This window comes from Drosophila kikkawai, chromosome 2L, assembly GCF_030179895.1.
Source record: "Drosophila kikkawai strain 14028-0561.14 chromosome 2L, DkikHiC1v2, whole genome shotgun sequence".
In the NCBI taxonomy this organism is placed as follows: Eukaryota; Metazoa; Arthropoda; class Insecta; order Diptera; family Drosophilidae; genus Drosophila; species Drosophila kikkawai.
The window spans coordinates 4,224,564-4,238,188 of record NC_091728.1 but is presented as its reverse complement, the minus strand read 5'-3'; the positions used below and the strand labels follow the sequence as shown (position 1 = coordinate 4,238,188).

At 37.4% G+C, this 13,625-nt stretch overlaps 1 protein-coding gene across 3 annotated transcripts; it reads left to right on the top strand.

Moving 5' to 3' along the window:
• Nucleotides 1–353: 353 nt before the first annotated feature.
• LOC108075909 (uncharacterized) lies at nucleotides 354–12,772 on the top strand. 3 transcript variants are annotated; one of them, XM_017168534.3, is made up of 7 exons: nucleotides 354–663; nucleotides 3,313–3,399; nucleotides 8,965–9,417; nucleotides 9,483–9,578; nucleotides 10,596–11,005; nucleotides 11,073–11,489; nucleotides 11,565–12,772. In XM_017168534.3, the coding sequence occupies exons 3-7, from the start codon at nucleotides 8,980–8,982 to the stop codon at nucleotides 11,902–11,904; spliced, it is 1,701 nt and encodes a 566-aa protein (XP_017024023.1). In that variant the 5' UTR covers nucleotides 354–663; nucleotides 3,313–3,399; nucleotides 8,965–8,979; the 3' UTR covers nucleotides 11,905–12,772. The 3 variants fall into 3 exon arrangements, with proteins under 3 accessions (XP_017024023.1, XP_017024021.1, XP_017024022.1); XM_017168532.3 differs by lacking the exon at nucleotides 3,313–3,399 and having other exon boundaries at nucleotides 355–663; XM_017168533.3 differs by lacking the exons at nucleotides 354–663; nucleotides 3,313–3,399 and adding an exon at nucleotides 6,480–6,755.
• Nucleotides 12,773–13,625: the final 853 nt, after the last annotated feature.

The following is a 13,625-nucleotide window of genomic DNA, read 5'->3' as shown; positions in this document are numbered from 1 at the left end:
TTGAGAATTTCAAGTTGCTTAAAAATATTTCATACCTTTTGTTTAGTTTACTCCATCTAATTGTGCTCTAACAAAATGAATACAAGGTATTTTTGCTTAGTGCCAAGCATGCCAATAATCCTCCTACTACATTAACGATATATATTCTTGAATAGCATCACTAGCCATGTGAACAAACACCGCAGGGACTATTATATTTAAACAATATAGTTTGTTTATGAGAAACTGCAGCAACATTTGTGTGGTTTGAGTATCAGGTGTGGTTCGAATATAAGCTGTGGATTTTTTAGGAGGAAATTTTCAACTTTTAGAGATTGAAAACAAAATCTCATCTGGCCACACTGTTTTTTATTGTCACGATTCGCGAGTCGAAAAAATATATATAATTAGATTCCGCAAAGAACAACAAACTGCCCATCGTTGGGTTCGGAAAGTGACAGTGCTTGTGTAGTTATAGTAGTTTAGAGCTTAAGCAATCGGTGCTGCGCAAGCCAACTTGGAAACGGGAACTGCGCGTCTCTAAAAAGGATGTGACAAACGAAAAACAACAAAGTGAAAAAAAACAGGATTATTTATGCAATAAGAGGACCACGCGAAGTGAAGCCACATCATCTGGGACACACAGTTTTCTGGACTTTTATTTTTGTTTGCGCAAAGTATTAGGTGAGTGCGCCTCTTCTCTTACCAACAACAAAAGCATAAAAATACGCAAGCACATAATTTTGTGCAAGTTAGCATTTCTTGCATTGTCGCGTGCTGAGTTCTGACTCATTAACAAGCGATTCCAGGTGCACAGTGCTGAACAACTGACTCACGGATATAAACAATACAGACACATACAAACACCCAACGATCTGAGCTTATGTTGTTGCACAGAAAGAAAATATGATTGATCAAAAATGTTTCTGATTATAAACCTTTAAAATATTTTAAATTTCACAAAGTAAAGTCTTTAAAAACCATCACCCGTTAGGTATAGTCATAGGCTTAAGTCTCGTCTAACTAGTATTGTCATAAATTACCTGTCTGCAATCAGAAAATTCTGTTTGGCATTACGTGAACGGTAATTACACTGTAAATAATATTGATTTATCACGTCTGATATTCCTAGAATCGTACAGTGCCAAAATTATTCGTCACGGATATTTATACAACTGAAATTCTTTTTTTGGGATCTCTGTCTAGCATGGTTGCTAAGCCAGCATAGAAATAGAATAGAAGTCCATTCCCGTATATTGTCTTAAATAATGCATTTTGGCCTTGACATTTCGCGGTGTATATGCCCACTTTCCCCTCTTTTCTTCCACTGTGCGCCGCCCACTTTTCGCCCAGTACATTTGCACCCAAATTGCACTTAACTCGCACCGAGCGAACAATAATTTGAGCGCCTCTCTCTTCGCCCTCTCTTCTGCACATCGTCATTCGCCATAAGTAACGGGCTTTCAACAAATACACATACATATGTACATATACTGGCACAAACAAACACACACACACCCTTACCTACGTTCATTCACTTCGATTCGCTGTGCTTTGGCGTCTTCTTCGTTGTTGTTGCTTTTTTCCACATTATATTTTTTATCATTTTTAGCCACATAAAAAAAAAACTAAAAATTATCTGGGTGTCTGCAAATAAATATTTGTGTCTATTTACTTGCACCCAAAGTCTGATAGGCGGGTACAGGGAACCCTTGCTTTCAATGACAAAACGGTCAGAAATGATGCGGCAGTCCCTAAGTGTGAATTGAGGTCGATACGAAGAGTGCCGTTAAACGCCAACAAAGCGGAGTTATCAATGTCTAAGCAATATCTAGATAAGCCAGTGCATGTGGGATTCAACATGTGTATCTGCGCAGTAAATATACCACTAGTACAGGTGTATCGACTATAAAATACATACTAATGGACGTTACTTTAGATCATTGCATACTTTTGGAGGCATAAAAAACACTATAAAGATTTATTGTTTAAAAAAATGGTTTATTCCCTCCTGTTTCTATGATTAGTTATACTTAAGTTAGTAAAAGTTGGCAAATTCATAATGAATTAAGAATAAAATTGGTATCTAATATCATTTATTGTTATTTTATCAGCTTAATTTAATAACAAATCGGAACAGACATTCTGCCTTTGTCAGCAGGTTGTTTTTACACTACATTTTTATTAAAATTTGCTTTGTTATATCCCAACTTTAGAATAACTAGTAAAATAATTATAATACAATTTCTACGTTTATTATATAAGTAATAAGTATCGTTACAATCGTAGAGAATACTTATGTTATAAAGAAATCGACCTTAGAACCCACGCTTTCAGAATCTTTAGTCCAGACTAGACTGTAATGTCTAAAACCTGTGAGGTACTCTCAATTTCACTTTTCCAATCTACACCCGCTATGCCCTACCACCCAACTGTCGTGACAATGCCAAAGCGTTTCATTTAAGAGTGATTCAATCAGTTTAATTGATATCCCCTGAGCAACTTTCGTGTGATGGCATATTTATGTATATGGATACATGCATATATATTTAAATTTTTCTGTTTATACTTGTGATTTTTCTGCAACGCTCGCAATTTTCCGCTGCACGAAATCGAGGGCAGGTCAGTGCAAGAAGTCAATTTCTGCGAGACATCATCATCCACTTAATTCGTTTATAGTATTGCTCGCAGCCCAGTTGGCTTTTGTTGGTGGCATGTCTTCTGCTTTTCCAAACGCCGACGGCACGCGCTAAGCAAACCCAGTCACGGGGACAGAAAGAGGATATAATGTACACAGCCAGCCCAAGGGTAAAATAATATGTAAATGTAGGCAGAAAATTCTGTATTCCGTATAAAATTACGCGTCGTGGATGTGGGCAGCTTTTGGGGAGGGAACTGCATAACCAGACAGTCGGAATGAGAATTTATTTAATAGGGTTAGGCAGTGGGCTTATTAAATATTCCCCCTCCGGTGCTATGGCAATACCTTTAAAGATACTTTTTATAAGTACCTAGATACATAACATAACAAATAAATGGAATAATTTCAAAAGAATTTAACATAAGTCCTAGTTTTTAACACATTGAAATCATGTTCTTATAATGAGTTTCTTTTTTTTAATATTTTAGATAAATAGAACAAAATAGTAATACTATTTTTAGTCTCATAAAATTCTAATCTTTGAGGTTTTAAAAAATTTTGGGGTTAAATTTTTGTTATATTTTTATTTTCTCTTGTGGGGGACTCAACTTTTGGCATCTGACTTTAATATTCCGTGACACACTATTTAAAATATATGTACAAAGTAGCTAACATCAGCGCTTCTCTTTCAGCTTACGCTTAGCACAACTTAGCCGGGTCAAAGTTTGCACTCATAATCAGAAAATCTTCTAATAATCGTTTGCCCAAATGGATTCTTTGTGAGTACTTAGCTGAAGGTGTTGTTCCCCTAGAATCGTTACAAATCGCATGAATTCTGTTTAATAAATATGTAAAATGCATGAAAATTAAATATATTTTTTTAAAATAAGAAAATATATAAAATAGTAGATTTGAAATAGTTGTGAATAAGTATACTAGTGTACAGTAGCGATATCGATTGAGTTTATAAATTAATAATCCATATTATTACAAACTTTTCGATATTTTTATTAAATATTCATTTTCTTATGAACTTTATATTACCATGTAAGCTTTGAAATAATAATTCAACAAAGAAGGTTTTAGCAGGTGGCACTCTTATTGAAAATGTCGTCACAATGCGGTACATCATGAGTCAATTTGTTCAGTTTCTTACCTGGTTTTTATTATCAGCTTGGTTAGTACTATACTTAATTTAGGAGGTTCAATTTATAGAGAAGATATGAAAGCGATAAGAAAATCCATGAAATATGACGTATTAACAGGCATTTCAGTGGGTGTATCGTATTGATGGGCGTCAATAGTTATCAGTACATAATTATTTCATGATGATTTGCTTTGCATTTATGAATTCAAAGTGCAAACTACATCATTTTTGATAACAAGAATTAAATATTGAACAAATGTGGATTTAATTTAAAAAATCTCATGGTTCCTCAATACACAGACTATGAGTCATACTCCCACCAATATTTAAGTCATGAGTTTAGACAATAAATTCCCACTTTTCTTATTTTTCCGGGAATATTTTCCCCCTGCTTTAATAATATAGATATTTGCAACCTTAGAAAAATCTCAGCGGCATCCTAAGCCGGTTAAGTTAGTTTACTCAGCATTTAACTGGCTTTAAACCAGTTCCTTACCAGTTCTTGCAGATTTAACTAGATAAGAGGAAACCTGAAAAGAAACGTCAGTTATTAATTATTAAATAAGATTTAATCAACAGAAATTATTTTGTCACTTTAATTCGTGCCGGCTTTTCCCCCCGGTAGTCTCTCGTGTTTGTTGAGAAATTGGCGAAATCTTCCCTCACTTCATAATAGCCCCAATTAGCAGCTTTTGAGAGTTTCACGTTTCATGGGATGTTGCCTTTGAGTCAACAGTTTTCAGTTTTCCTTTTAATGAACACTAATGACAGCTAAATGGAAATTAATTGACTTATGTACGCCGAACTGGCGTCACTTGGAAGTTAATTCAAATTTAATTTGAAGGTCGTGAGTTTGCTTTTCAATTGGGTTAGGTGTGGGGTGTTCTCTCCATATATTTGTTCAATTTATTATCAATCAGTATGCTCACCTAGACCTCACGTAGGCCGAATCGAGAGTGTCGCAGTTAGTCAATTTCAATCATATGTTTATTTCTATTTTCCTGGGATTTTTACCAGTTGAATCGTTTTATTGTTATTATTTTTTATTAAAGACTATCCCTTCCTCTGCTCACTCGAAAACTTTCCTTTCATAAACTTGCCCTTTTAGGCAAATGTTTATAATTTTCTGTCAACGTTTTCAAGTGCTTATTACACGCTAGTTAATGGGCGTGGATAGCCACGCCACATTCATATACGCGACTGTTGAACCTGTAACGTGGCAATTAGATTATTATTTCAAATTCTATATATCTGAGCACCTGCAGAGCATAATCAAATTTCAATTACTACAAATTATTTGCTCCTTAATTATCGAAACAAGTTCAGTTGCGTGCAGTTCAAAGAACCTAATCTAAAGTGCTGTAGACAACAGAAGCGGCGCACATCGGATAGTAATCGCTGGGGAGTGCTTATACCTTATATGTAGTATATATGATATCGTGACGTGATCAACATTTAATGTTTGCCAAGCGAGTACGTGTAAATAAAACACTGGTGAGCAGCGTTCGTTCAACCAAGAGCCCTGAGCTTGAGCTCGGAGCTCCCCGAGGCTCTCCTGCAAATAAGCTCTACCTAGATCAGATAAACCAGTTGGTTGTAACTCAGCTGGCGGGCGTTGAAAACTAGTTTCAAAAATTGAGTTGTTTTTTTTTTTTTGTGTAAAGAAACCAAGAAACTTGCTTAGCACTGCGGGGAAATCACACTTTATGATTAGCAGCGTGAGGAGGTTTAAAAATGTTTCAATATTTAATATATTTTTACAAACTTAAAGATTTAATTTTATTTAAAATATGGGCTTATCAAAAGGTATTACTGCGGCTTTTAAATCTCTTGTAAATGTGTCTAAAAGTATGCAATAAACTTTGTAAAGTAGGAAAAAACGTATAAATGTAGCTTTTTTAGAATCTAATATTTTATATTCAGCAACTGTATGCAAATAAACATAGTAAATGATATATATTTTATATAAATATATAAACTATAGTGGGGAAACCTTTTTAAGAAACTTCAAAATCCTACCGATTTATATATAGATCATCCCCAATTAGTTGAATGCCACACTTTGTTGTAATTTTATTACGATGAGTGTTTATTTTTAGTATACAACTTATACACAGCCTATAATTTTGGGTAGTTAATTTTAAATTACCTCCTATTAAGTTTTTTGACTCTCGTAATAAAGTTTACAGGTTTTTCTTTTATAGCCTGGGTGTTACATTTTATTTATTTACTCAAGTACGTGTTTTTCGGTCTTAAAAAACCTGTAAATATAATAGTTAGAAATGTTTTCATGCATCGGCATTTAAATTTGCCGATTAGCTGGGTTTTACAATTCAAATATTTCTGTTAATTGCTCAAAGGCAGAGCGCTGCGTAGGCCGTTTGTCCATGTGGCAAATTAAATTTATTTCAATTTTCAGAAACTTTTCTTCTTTTGGCAGGAATTTCTCTGTTTGTTTATGGATACATTTATTAAGCCAATGCTAACGCGCGCCGCCAACTCGTGATGGAAATTAATTGCCGAGTTGCTGTGTTGAGTTAATAAGAGATACGAGTTGCCGGCACTCGAAGAACGAAGAACTGTTGCCTCCAAAACTACTCAAAATCAACTCGTGAGTGGAAGAGAGTCGCTGAATCACAGAGAGAATGAGTATAATGGACCCACACACGCAGTGAAGATCGGCTGTAAATGTACTCACTTCAGTCTGAAAACTTTAACGCTCGCGCGATGATCGGTGCCGGAGCGTTCCACTAACTGAACAACACAAACATATGTGTGTGCAGCTCATAAATATATCCGCCTTTGTGCTTTTGCGTGCTATTTTTGTGTGCTGTAATATACATACATTGAAGGGGAAGCGGAGGATAGCCCCCCAGCCAAGCAGAAACTAGTGAAAATGCCCCGGTCTTGGTTTCCCCATGATCATCATCAGCTGTGCAACAAATGAAACCGAAAGCGAAGCGCAGAGGAATTACATTTATTATAATGGTGGGTGCCCATTATCAGACCATCTGGGCCCACTGATTGCCCCCCTAGCTAATATTTCCGCTCCAATAAATTTCCCTAGAGTCCTCCTGTCAGCGGTCTTTCAACCAACAAGAAATAGTAGCTTCCAGAAATATTATTCAAATTGAAGCCCGACCTATAGCCTTGACATTTTCTTATCATACCTCAGACATTTCGAAAGGAGTTTAGTTTAGCTAAGAGTGTGAACCCTATGACTCAGCCCTGAAAAAAAAGTAAAACATATATGATATAGATTCAAGTGCGTTATCTGTATTGCATTATCGATTGTTCATAGATAGAGATTATTCTCTATCCTAGTTGCAATTGAGTACAAAATATATAGAACATTTTTGTGTCTTATCAAGCGTTGTAATAACTAAAAGAAACAACAATTTGAATTTGAATAAAATTAAATAATTATATAAAAATCCACTCAATAATACTACATACTACTGCACAAAGTTTGAGCTAAAATTTGGTCTGTCTTTTGACTTTTGGCTAACTTTATCTTATCGCCGGCCGTCGACGTTTTGTTGTTGGCAACAGCTACTAAAATGGGAAAAAACATCATTATGTGCCTAACGTCTAACCTTAACACTTTATTTATGGCCTGTGCGCCCCTCGGCTTATTATATTATTTGTGTTTGTCCAAAAAAGGATTTCCCAAATGTGGCAAAACTTGATTTATGATCAAACCTGTTTGTCTAAAAGGGTGGATACCCGTTATTCTTCAACTCTGTACGCCCGGGAAAGCATTTTGCGATTTTTCTAATCTTTTCCTGTGCAAATTAATACATTAATCAATTCAATTTAAGATGCGCAGCAGTCATATTTCTAAATATAAATCAATTTAATAGCTTTGTTTAAAATTTGTATACATTACCATTTCTCTACCTTACGTAGCCTGAGTCACGTATATAGAGAATTTTATTTCTTAATTTCTTAGAAAGGATTCTTATCAATCAGAAAAGTGATAAAGAGCGACCTCTCTGGAAATAAAAGCCCATAACAATTAAAAACAAATGTAGCAATTAGCAAAAGTTGTTGAACATTTCAGTGTAATTAATATACCATTTAAAGGGAAGAGGAAATTTCGAATTGGATATGTATATATCAATGGGTTTGACCATATCGAAGAGACCGACACCCGAGACTCGTGCATTTCAATTGGTTAATATAGAACGACAACTCAATGGATTGCCATGATGCCTGGTGTCCCAATATATATATTTGATATTGTGGGTGTCAAGTTGCTGGCAGGCATTTTTATCGATGCCTCGTCTCTCTCGCCATTTCTGATGGCGACGATGTGTGTGCCTTTTGATTGATGGACAGACGACTGTGGCTGGCTTAGAATTGTTGCTGGCATAATAATGCCAAAGGCCCCATAGGCATTGAGTTTTGCCATTTTACCCTCCCGCAATATTCTTTCGTATTCCATCAGCACCCTTGGGCACTGTCAGTTGCTTGTTTTCATTCAGTAGGGTTAAGCAATGTGAGCTGAAAATGGGTTTAAATATTGTTTAGTATTAAATGTTTGTGTAAAACTCTTTATATATGGGGTGATATATTTAAAATTAATTAAAGGGGTGTTTAAAATCATGCAATTTCCTCATTTAAATTACTTTTGAACCAAAACATTTCTGATGATATCCTTTAATTTTTAAAAAGTATATCTCTTAGAGAAATCCTCTGGATTTTAAAATCTCTTAAAAGGTGTCTATAACTATGCTACAAAATTCTAAACCGTCAAATGTAAGCCACTTTCAAACATTTTATTGCATACTTTTAGACGCCTTTTTAGGGGATTTCTAAAATTCTACAGAATATTTTCACCTATCACTTAATTCTCTTAATCTTATAAATACTGCGTACTTTGTGCATGTTTTTGCCTAGCGAATAAATCAGAAAATTGATTCTACTTATTTGTTTGAGTCAAAGCTTAAGGAGTACCCCTGATGTCAGAGCTCCAGGCCCGGGTCGGCTGTGCAAACATTTGCATTTGCTTTTAGAGCAAGCAGCCAGGCCGCCGGCCAGACAACAAAACAAATTCAATGTTTATTTAAACGACACCCCACCCTTTGTTTGTTTTTTTTTGTTGGCCATCCATCTGCCAACCTTGGTGCTCTGGCGATGTATTAATTAAGTTTACACCCCCTACTAACTGCCCGATTCTGTTCTCTATTTGCAGTTGATTTAATATAGAATGCTACCCAGCCTGGATACCTTAATGCGTTGCTCGAAGCGAGTTCTGCAATCGCCGCTGGAGGCGGCAGTGGCCAGCCAGATGCGGAATGGTCACAGCAAGGCGGCCGCCGGGGGCATCTATGGCCCCTTCACGCCGGACAACGATCTCAGCTGCTCCGGACGCGGCGATTGTGTCAACAACACCTGCGTCTGTGACATTCGCTATGCGGGCAACGAGTGCGACATTTTCAACTTACCCTACTACGCCGGCATCTCCACCGTTTTCTATGTGGTGGCTCTGGTCTCGGTCATCCAGCTGCTCATCTGCATCGTGGCCGAGTATCAGAGGCTCAAGCAGCCCTCAATCCTACGCGCCTGTCGCATCACCACCCAGAAGCTGCTCTACTTCATGGTCTTTGTGGCAGCCTCACTGCGTGGAGCCTACTTCACCACTCCAGTAAGTATTTCAATCACCGACGATTTGATCTTTATATTTACCCCTAACTGGGATTTTATTTTTAGTTGGATCTGCAGCCACAATGGGCCGTTACCCTGATGTCCGCCTACTACCCATTGCTCATGACCTGCGCCTCCCTGATTGTCTGCATGTGGGCCGAGGTGAGTGTTGGTGCAGTCCAAATAAGATTGCAGTCTAAATAAGATTGTGTCTTAAGTCTGATATCTAAAGGTCAGGAGAGTGAATCTTGTATAGTAGGATTAGCTCGTAACATCTGCCATGGGTTTTGTGACGGCAAATGCTCTCATTTAAGGAACCCGAATAAGAATTTGCGAATATAATCCTGAGAATTCGCAATTCTCGTCCGCAAAAACTAATGCGGAAAGTCCGATTAGTTGTCGTTATTTAATATTTAGGGGACATTTTTCGAATCCACCTGCTTAATGTTCAAAAGTTCGCTGCCTAGTGGACATTTTTGGCTAAAAAGAAAGCATTAATAAACTTCGATAGAGCCAACTGTCTAAACTTGGAGGTATTTACTAAGAAAGCTTTTAAAATGAATAAATAGATTAGTAAACTGACTGATTTTTGGGTAAAAGTTCTTGTTGAATTAAGAAAGCAAAACAACAATATGATTCTGATAAGAAATTAAAGAACATTTCACCCAGCTTTTTAAAGCTTCTGGCTATCTTCACCACCAAGTATAAGAAAACATTTCATAAATTTCTTTGATAAGCCAAAGCTAGGTAATATTTCCTAGTCACGAGCCCACCACTAAGTAGGACTAATCAGCTCCAAAATGGCGATTGAACAGCCTGACGTAGCAATATATTTATTTGATTGCTCCGACAATTGGTTGTGGAACGGGGGAAACTCTCTGACCGGGCACCATTGTGCTTCGCTCTTACCTTGTATCCGAAGTTCACTTGTACTTGCCAGTTGCGATAACGAGTCGAGTACAACCGCACCCGCAAGTCTCGGGACAATTTCAATTGTTTTTGCGGAACGTATCTTGGGGCCTGCCTCCCCCGCTCCCGATAGGCCAACCGCTATTAATTAAGTTTTGAGGCGAGAGAGTACGTACACCAGAACCTAAAATGAAATATAAACTGTGTTAGGAGGTGGAGAACCTGGTTACTCATTATATTCATTCGCATTTGTGCCGTTCGCCGTTACAGATCTTTCACCTGCGCGACATTCGCTGGGAGAAGTCGCAGTTCCTCTCGAAGAGCTTCCTCGGCTTCGTGGCCTTCAACTTCTTCCTGTACAGCCTGTTTGGCATCGAGGTCTTTAACTCGTTGATTAACGCGGAACGACGCGACTACGCCCACATCTTCAACGGATGCTATGCAGTATTACTCCTCATCGTGGTGGTCTTCTTCCTCATCTACGGCGTGGAGGTGTTCTTTAAGCTGCGCGGCGGCTTCGTTTATGATCAAACGGGCAAGATCCTGGGCCCCAGCGAGGCGATCGTAAATGCCTCGCAGTTGCATCAGTCGCGTTTCGGGCTGCTGAGTCAGGCCGTGATGCTAATTGTGATTGTGGGCTTTCTCACCTCTGAAACTTTGGGCGATTTCTGGAAGGCCAAGTAAGTTTTTAACCTCGTTTTTAATTAGCCAAAACAGCTGCTTTACATTATTCCTAACCACCCGCAGAGTTCCTGTTAATTCGCGGAACTGGCATGACATTATTTTCCGCATCGCCGAGATCGGAGTGGCTCTGTGGTTTCCCTGCTGCCTGTGGAATTCAATGGCTCCTGAACAATTATGGATCCTAAATCCCCGGAAGTTGCTATCGCGCCAAATTGATCCATCGATACCCACGCTCAATGCGGATACCAACAAGTTGTCGCCCGAGGAGGGTCAATCGTTCTTGAACAAGAAGGATTGCTGGATTTGCTATGACACCGATAAGCCCGAGCCACTGATCCAGCCCTGCCGGTGCACCGGCGACGTGAGCTCAGTGCATCACGAGTGCCTCAAGCGTTGGCTGGTGGAGAGTTGCAGCAATTCGGAGGCTCAGCTGTCGTGCAAGGTCTGCGGGCATCCCTACGAGATCGAGAAGTCCAAGAAGTGAGTATCAATACTTTCTGCAAACTCAGCTCAAATGTAATTTCTAAACCTAAATTTCTTCTCTTTCATTTGCAGACTCGAATGGGACAAGGGCTTCACCATTCAGCATTGGTCCAAAACTGTTATATTGATCACCCTGATGTGCGTGACCGGTGCCACTGCCTGGGTTGTCATCCAGATGTACGTGGATCCATTGGTGCGCGTCATGACCGTTGGCATCGCCGTTCTCATTGGCTACGTGTGCGTCAAGTGCCTGGGCGAGAATACAGTGGTGGCCTATCAGCGTGCCAAAGTCAGTTCGATCAATATAGTGACCAGCTCGGAGATGGAGAAGCTGCACACCATTTGCGAGGAGGTTAGCAGTGCCAGCACCTCAACAGCTGCTGCGGCTAGGACGGGAGCACAGGCCTCCTAAAATGATCGATCCACTCACACACACACATCAGCTGAACTTACAGACATTAAAAATCTATTTACTTACCTTAGTTTAGAATGCGTTTAGCACACATTTTGCTCAATGCTCAATTATTAGTTTATGGGGATGGATGCTCCCCCTCAAAACCTCAACCGTGTATATAGGTTTTAGCTAACACGTTAGCGTTTCGATTAGCGAGTCAATTTCGTCTCTCAAATTATCATTATGCGGATTTCCAAAAGCGAAATGTATTAAAAGAAGCCAAATATTATATATGTAGTGTAAGAGGTGTAGGTCAGTAGTAGAGAACCGAGAATTTCTTGAGATTATGATGAGTATATGAACGAGTTGCCAAGTAGCCCGATGAGCTGATTAGCTGAAAAGATGCGCCAGTAAGTCAGCCCATAATGCTGACCTTTAGTTTTTACTTTTTTTTTGTTTACTTCCTAATTTAAAAAATCATTTTTCAATTTCATCCATTTCATATTCGGTTTCATCCTTGGAACAAGTACTTGGCGAATATTAAAATAAGCGAATTACATACTTTTTTTACCTTGTATTCGATTGGTATAAGTTTCGTATTAAATCCTAAGTTAACCATTTAAGAAGCTAATTTATATATAGATACATACACCTACATATATGTTGCGCCCATATATACATATACATATATATATGCAATTTATTGTAGTTGCTACACACACACACGATTTGTCGAAAGCAAAGTAAAACCTACACACAGTCCTTAAGAGAAGAGAAAAGCAAAATCCAACATATATAATTTAAGGTACCATACAATTTTTGTGATAAAAAAAAAACAAACAAACAAACAATTAAAGAATAATAAAAAATTTATAAAACTTACAAACTAATTGTTTTATGCCATATTTTGGGGGGGTCTTTAAAATTGGGGGTTGGGAATAACAGTTGAGCTTATTTTATTATTTTAGAATTTATAAATATAAAACTTTTATGTATTTTCTTTTATTTTTGTTTGGCCAATGTATAAATCCTTGTGGGGAGTCCTAGACAAGGGCTCTCAGGATAGAATAGACTCGTACTTAACCCAAATTTAAACAAGAAAGAAAGCTAACTTTGGCCAGCAAAAGTTTGTATACCCTTGCAGGTAACAATTAAAATATATCATAACTAAGCCAAAAATGCATTAATTTCGATTCGGAAAGCAGTTTTGTGTTAGTTTTTATTAATTAAAAAAAACTGCATACCAAATTTAAAATTTTAAGAAATCAAAATTTTTGGCCATTTTTGCTAATTTTAATGATGTAACCCCTTATCAAATTTCGCAAAAATGGCCAAAAAATCGATTTCTTCCGGACATGTCTAGAAAGATTCGCATGTTAATGCTGATCAAGAATATATATGGTTTATGGGGTCGGAAATGATTCCTTGACTTGGAAAAATATTATTTTGTATTCTAAAATCTGATTTTTTATTTTAAAAAACTTCTGGATTTTTTTTAAATTAAAAATATCATAACTTGGCCAAAAGAGCATTAATTTTAAATCGGAAAACTGTTCTGTTCTAGATTTTCTACATTTAATAAATCTGCATACTTCATTTAAAAATTTTGAAAATTCAATTTTTTATCAAAATCAAAAATTTTAATGATGTAACCCCTTATCAAATTTCGCAAAAATGGCCAAAAAATCGATTTCTTCCTGACATATCTAGAAAGATTCCCCTGTTAATGCTGATCAAGA

Bases quoted from the DNA above. Each gene is read 5' to 3' on its own strand.
- LOC108075909 (XM_017168534.3), top strand. From the start codon at position 8,980: ATGCTACCCAGCCTGGATACCTTAATGCGTTGCTCGAAGCGAGTTCTG. The intron at 9,579-10,595 runs GTGAGTGTTGGT...TCGCCGTTACAG, and splicing joins TTGTCTGCATGTGGGCCGAG to ATCTTTCACCTGCGCGACAT. The intron at 11,006-11,072 runs GTAAGTTTTTAA...AACCACCCGCAG, and splicing joins GGCGATTTCTGGAAGGCCAA to AGTTCCTGTTAATTCGCGGA.